The sequence below is a fragment of the Myotis lucifugus genome, unplaced genomic scaffold, assembly GCF_000147115.1.
Source record: "Myotis lucifugus unplaced genomic scaffold, Myoluc2.0 scaffold_331, whole genome shotgun sequence".
Lineage (NCBI taxonomy): Eukaryota > Metazoa > Chordata > Mammalia > Chiroptera > Vespertilionidae > Myotis > Myotis lucifugus.
In genome coordinates this window covers 701,269-708,076 of record NW_005871379.1, presented here as the reverse complement: position 1 = coordinate 708,076, position 6,808 = coordinate 701,269, and the positions used below count along the sequence as shown (strand labels likewise).

The 6,808-nt window shown below is 55.1% G+C and overlaps 1 protein-coding gene across 1 annotated transcript in view; it reads left to right on the top strand.

Moving 5' to 3' along the window:
- Positions 1-4,976, top strand: part of MAL (mal, T cell differentiation protein) — a 23,113-nt gene extending 18,137 nt beyond the window's left edge. Inside the window, exons 2-4 of the mRNA XM_006100855.3 lie at positions 1,750-1,917; positions 2,753-2,878; positions 4,400-4,976. Coding sequence (XP_006100917.1) covers positions 1,750-1,917; positions 2,753-2,878; positions 4,400-4,474 — 369 coding nt within the window. The 3' untranslated portion in view covers positions 4,475-4,976. The remainder of the gene's footprint in view (positions 1-1,749; positions 1,918-2,752; positions 2,879-4,399) is intronic.
- Positions 4,977-6,808: the final 1,832 nt, after the last annotated feature.

The following is a 6,808-nucleotide window of genomic DNA, read 5'->3' as shown; positions in this document are numbered from 1 at the left end:
GGGGATGCTCAGGAGAGGAGTATCCTAGACCCTTGCCTCTGCCAACCAGCCAGGAACTGACCCCCCTCCTCCTCCTCTCCGTGCCACTCTCTCTTGCCTCCTAAATCCACGTCCTGCATGCCTATCAGCACGCTCGAGTCCCTTTGTCAGTGCCCATATGGAAAAGGCCGAGCCATCTGCTTGATCCTAAAGGCCACCGTGGGTGGAATCTGCACACGCATCTTGTTCTATGGCTGCCCAAGGGTTTGTAGTTAATTGATTTTGCTCGTTATTGTAAGGTGTACCTGTGGCCTACTGGCTCTGTCACGGGCCTCGGGCAGCTCAGATGCATCAATAAGAAGGCTTTCTGGGCACAGAGGCCCATATCTGATGCATTAGGCCCAGCCTGGTTTTGATAAATCCAGACTCTTCACTGCACTGGTTTTTCCATCAAATGTGATTCTCTCCTGGTGTTTCTCAGCTCAGTGGCCGAGAGCACGCATGAGGACCGTGGGCTCTCTTACCCAGCAGGGGGGAGCAGGGACCGCATGAGTTCAGACCACAGGGCACATAGGGCTGGGAGCAGACGCTTAGAAAACCAGTGCCACACACCCCAGCACCTGGGAACCTTTGACTGCAAAGCCATGTCCACCATCTCCAGCTCCACGTACAGGCCTTGACTGGGTGGGGCGGGGGTGAGGCTGAGCTGATTTCACTGGGATGAAGGGGGACGAGGAGAGGGAAGAAAATCTCAAAGGATTCACGCGAGCGCGTCCTCGAAACGTGGAACGGTGGCATTGAGGGGCGTCACTGAGCCCCATGTCTGTCCTCACGCTCCTCTTTGAAAACATGGGCTCACTGACTCTGGACATCACGGGGGTGTCTTTCGGGTAACAATGGGCAGTGTTTCTCCCAGGCCTGTCCTAGGCCGCGTGGGGAGACTGGGCTGACCTGGGCCCTCTCCACTCCAGCTGGACTCCAGGTGTCAGCACACCTCCCAGACTTGGGGATCTCAGGGGTCAAATTTCAAAAACCAAACAAAACGCTAATGACACAGGGTGACTAGTTTATTTTGCTGGTCACTACCATTTCATAAAGGAAAGGATATTTTAATATCAAAATACTAGGAAGGATATAACCTCAGAATAAAGAACAACCCTTCTAATGATAAACTAGATGATACATTACCTACTTCTATGTACCTCAATTTCTGACAGATGGGTCAGTACCTCACTCATATGGTTGTTGTGAGGATTAACTAAGATTTTATATATATTTTTTTTTAATCCTCACCTGAGGACATTTTCATTGATTATTTTTTAGACAGAAGGGGAGAGAGGGAAACATCGATTGGTTGCCTCCCGCATGCTCCCCAGCCAGGGCTGAGGATCAAACCTGAAACCTCTGTGTCCTGACCGGAAATCGAACCTCCAGCCTTTCAGTGGACTGAGCAACACTTCTACCAACCGAGGCGCACCGGTCAGGGCCTGAGTTAATATTTTCAGGACAGTGCCTGGTATATAAATGTGATATAAGCATTTATCAAATTGAAAATCTGAATTGTATTTTTAAAAATGGAAAAGGCAATCAGGCAGGGGATTGGAGAGACGGGGAGGGGTGATCCGAGCCTAGAGGGGATGAGAGAGTCTTCCCCATGAGGACAGTGTCCGCGTGCTCTCTGCCTCCCTTCCGTTTCCTGCCCAGCGTGACCTCTGGGTCTGGCCCTCCCCAGCCCCATGCTCACCCCTCCCTCCCGCGCTCCCTCTGCAGGTCTTCGGGGGCCTGGTGTGGATTCTGATCGCCTCGTCACTGGTGCCCATGCCACTGGTCCAGGGATGGGTGATGTTCGTGTCTGTGTTCTGCTTCGTGGCCACCACTACCCTGCTCGTCCTGTACATCATCGGTGCCCACGGAGGGGAGGCTTCCTGGGTCACCCTGGTGAGTCCCAGCCTGGGATGTCTGGGAGGGGAGGGGGGATAGCAGTGTTGGACCCTCTTCCCGGGAGGCGGGCTTTTCCCGTGCTGGGCGAGGCTGCCCTGTAGACGTGGCCCACCCATGTTCCAAGTTCAAGCTGTCCAGGCAGCCAGGGCTCCCTGCCGCCGGGCGGTCTTCTTCACGGAAACCCAGCAGCCCACCCCTGCCCTCACTGCCGGCACCGGCCAGGTCCTCGTGGCCCCTCCTTCCTCCGGAGGGCTGGCTTCCACCTTGCCCTTGGCGTTGGCCTTGGCTGCCCGATGTGAGGCCATGCTTATTGCCCAGCTCCCAGTCACGCCTCCTCCAGCAGGGTTGCCAGCGAGGGACATGGAAGGGGGCGGGAGATGACCTGTGGTCTCCATCCGCATAAATTCTGCCTCGAGGCCCATGAAGAGGGTAACACTTGAGAACCTGCTGTTACCTGCCCTGAAGCGGGTGCGGATTTGCCTGGGCCTCTTGCCCTGCGCTGGCCACCAAGGCCACATCCTCCCTGGGACTGGGAACTGCTCAGGTCCGGAGCCATTTCCACCGATTAAATAAATGCCGAGCTGCTCTTGTGCCCCGCCCCCCCTTCTTGGTCCCACCTCAGGGGAAAACAGCGTCCCTTCTTCATCGAAGCCCTTGCTCTGGCCCCAAACCAGTGAGAGAAATCTCTGCGGGGAAGCGCCGATTAGTTTGTGAGGAGGGCACCGGCGGGGGTGGTGATGGGAGGGTAAGGGGGACCGAAGCCAGGCCGGGTGAGGACAGACGTGGACTGTCCCTCACATCCACGCCGGGCCCCACCTCTCTGACCCCGCAGGACGCAGCCTACCACTGCACCGCCGCCCTGTTTTACCTCAGCGCCTCCGTCCTGGAAGCGCTGGCCACCATCCAGATGTACGAGGGCTACACCTACAGGCAGTACCACGAGAACATCTCCGCTGTGGTGAGTCCTCCAGCCTCTGCCTTCGCAGCCTACCCCCCCCCCCCCCCCCACACACACACACAGGCCCCATTTCTATTGTTTCAGTTCACTAACTTTGAATGAACCACACCTTCCCCTCCTTTCTGAAGAAGCAAAGCCCGGGGAAGGGCAGTGATGGCCCAAGGCTCGCCTCGCCATCAGTCAGTGTTGCGCTGCCCAGGCCCGGGCTGGCCCAGGGCTGTGTGCCCGGCCTTCAAGGAGGGAAGAGACATGACAGCCGAGTGTCCGGCCTGGGAGTCCCCCGGGAACACTCTCCTTCGACCCTCCCAGCCCCTAGGATGTAGGCACTGTTACCACGCCAGGTCACGGGGGAGAACCAGGGCCCCGGGAGCTTGTTTCCTGTTCCCGTGGGAACTTCTGAGGAGTTTCTGTGGAGGGTTCTCATGGGTCTGGAATTGCCCAGACGGGGAACTGCCCCCTGCTGGTGGGGGAGGTCTTCTTAGGGGGCTGCGCAGACATGTGTGACTGCTCCTTCCAGACAGGGGACTTGGGAGTCCCCGGATGAGTTCTCTTATGTTTGTTATTAAGTAACTCGGCTTACTCATCGCCCCTGGCCAACGAGACTGAAGGGTTCGCCCATGTGTGGAGTAGGGGACAGAGCAGCACGGTGCCGCCGCTGTTAATGGGCATTTTCCAAAGTCACGGAAGCGTGGCCACCCTAAATGCTGTGCCTGGCTTGGAAACTCTTGACCCTGAGCCCAAGGTCATAAAACCAGGTGCAGATAGTTGACTTGAGGGCAGGCAGCTTTTAGGGAGGCCAGCCACCAGAGTGGGGTGATGGGAGTACAGGGGGCCCAGGGGGAAAGTCAGGGGTGTGACAGCCATCAAGCGACCAATAGCCATATTTCCAGGCCTTCCTTCCCAGCGCCAGAGCGGCTGGCCTTGTCTTCCAGCAGCTTTCTCAGTAAGCACCCCCTTTTGTGCAAAAGCTCAAAATCCCTCCTCTGGGTGCCTGCCCTTCACTTCCTGTGAGCCTGGCCCCTCACCCAGGCCTGTGACATGAAGAGTCGTAGAAGAAAATCCTGCTGGGGTCTGAGTTGTCCAGGCATCATCGGGACCTTCACCAGGGGCAACAAACCCACATGTTCCTATTTCTCAGCAGAGGCTGCTGGGGCCGCAGTTGGTGGGCTCTGGTCCTGCTGGTGTGGAGGAGGGAAGTGTTCCATGGAGAGTAGTGGATCCTCTTTTTCTGAGGCCCTGTTTCTAGATGGTGGCGCCCACATGATCGGGCAAGAAGGTAGATAGCTGACCTTGCACGCCCAGTCCAGTGGATGGGCTGGCCAGCTGGAGCTCTGTGCCGAAAGCATTCTGGGGCTGCATCTGGGCTCAGCAAGGAAGTGCCACGTGAGTGGTGGGAAGCAGTGGCTGGCCGCACAGGGTGGGTCTGTCGCCCTGAACGAGCGCGAGCAGCCACCTGGTGCACAGCCCGCTCCTTGCCCTGTCCCCAGCCTGCCCGCTAATGGTCATTCGTCTTGGTTTCAGGTGTTTTCATACGTAGCCACGCTGCTGTACGTGGCCCACGCCGTGTTTTCTTTAATCCGATGGAAGTCTTCGTAAAGCGGAGGAAGAACTTTAGCCTAACACCCAGATGTGCTAACTGACAAGCCCGCCTTCCAGCATAACTTTGTAGAATGCAGGCATGCTCTCCGTGGGGGAAAAAAGAAAACAAACCAAAAAAGCCCAACACTGCTTCTATGTTTACTGTCCCACAGACCTCGTGTTGGAGTTGGGGGCCAGCCACCTTTAACCTCCAACGAGGTCTGTCTTTCTTGGGTCATTTCCTGTTTTGGGGGGGTGGGGTGGAGGGCACCATGGGGGTGGGAAATGGGAGCTGTGATCAGAGAGACCCTGGAACGAAGGCCCTGCTGACGCTGGACGGATCTCACGAACTCTCAGAATTGTCCCGGGCTCTCGGAGCACCCATGTCGAGGCGTGTTTCTAAGTCTTCACGGAGATTCTACCCGTCACCAGGAATAAAACTCGCCCAACAAATGTTCACAGTGTCCACGGTGGAAGATGATAAGCCTTCGAGACACTCCATAAAGTGCCTTTATGTCCAGTGCTTTGGTGGGTGTTTTTGTATCGGGAATGCCATCACGTCCGCTTTCTTTCTGAGGCCTCCTGGGCTCAGAGTGACTCTAGAGGCAGCGACAGATGGCAGTTCAGGTGGCAGCTGTGTGCTCGGCCACTGCAGTGATCTCAGAGCCTGGCACTGGGCATCCACCCGCCCCAGCTACCAGGGCGTGTGCCAGGATGGCTTCATCCTCCCTGGACACTCCCCAAGTACCAGCCTGAGGGTCCCCTTCTTTTCCCTACAAGACAAGGGTCTGTGCTCATTTAGAACGTCTTTAAGCCACAGAAAACGAGGTGCAGAAGCTGCTTCTCATTCTCCGGGCAGCTGATCAGAAGCGCTCGGACGTGTGCGCCGATTCTGCTCCAGGTAGGGGCGTGGATAGCCAACTGTCCTAGTATTTCCTTGGGCCACTTCACAAGAGAGAAAGAGGACCAGACTCCAGAGTGCAGTGTGACAATGGTGAGCGCCTGCTGCGGGTATGAGGTGTCTGGGTTGAAAGGACAGGGCGGTTAGGAAGGAGGGCACTCAGGACTCCTGAAAGCCCAGCTCTCGGCATCAAATGCGCCTTTGTCCTGCCGCCCAGAGAAGTTAGTGATGTTCCGACTGGGACACCAGAGGGGGTGCCTCACACAGTCAGCTCCTGGCCATGGGCTGCACAGGCAGAGGCTGCCTGACCTGCCAGCGGCCACGCAGGGCAAAGGCTGAAGGGTCAGGCAGAGGTTCAACTAGTAGACTGTTTACCTCCCTTCCACCCTGGGGACCCCATGGCTGAACTGGGCCTCGGGTATTTTCGGGTTGTCTTTTACTATCCCAGGGTAATGGTAGCAGAAAAGGGGCACTTTTAATGAGTCCACTTAACACCAAATGTAAATAAAATCTTCACAGTAAATTAGGAGCAAAGGGTTTTTTTTAAAATCCTCACCTAGGATATTTTTTTATTGATTTGAGAGAGAGGAATGGAGACAGAGAAACATCAATGCGAGAGAAACATTGATCAGTTGCCTCCAGTACATGCCCCAACCGGGGATCAATCCCACAACCTAGATATGTGCCCTGACTGGGAGTCAAACCCTCAACTTTTCTGTGTACGGGTCGTTGCTCCAACCAACCGAGCCGGGCAGGAGCAAAGGTTTGATTGGGGTTTTCCCCTGAATTAAGAAATGAGAGGAAGTTTGTCAGGTGTTTAACAACATTTACAATCAAATGATTGAGGGAAGTCTCATTTTTTTTAAAAAAAAACTGCCAGTGAGTTGGCACCATGATGCTAATGGAACTTTATTTTTGACCCTCTTCCCCCAATCAAAAAAGAGAAGCGGAAGGCTTAGTTGAATTTCTCAAGGTTTCCACATTTTAATCCCACTCTTTAAACTTGGATATGATCTTTCTCTACTTTCTCTTTCTCAGTTGCAAATGGGCCCAACTGTGGAACCCTTAACCAGACCAAGGCTTTGCAGGGGACTCTCCCACCTCGACTTAATTTTACAATCGGCAGCTTCATCTGGTCTTTGATTTGCATTAGTTCATAATGGATGTTAATGGGAGGGGCAGCCTCAAAATGCCCTCCCCTGGCTTCAATTTCCTTCCCCACAGGCCACCCTTTCCCCCCTCCCCCATTGCATCTCATTGCTCAGTTCCTGCATCAGCTATTTTAGAAGTGTTTGCAGGTCCAAATACTAGTACTGGTTGATGGGCGGGCCTCTGCAAAGAATGAGCACTGACTGAGCACCGACTGTGTGCTGGGACCTTTGGTCCCTCAAGGTATGGGATGGTGTCTGCCCCCCAAAGCTTCTTGTGGCCACCATGCCTCCCCATTCTGT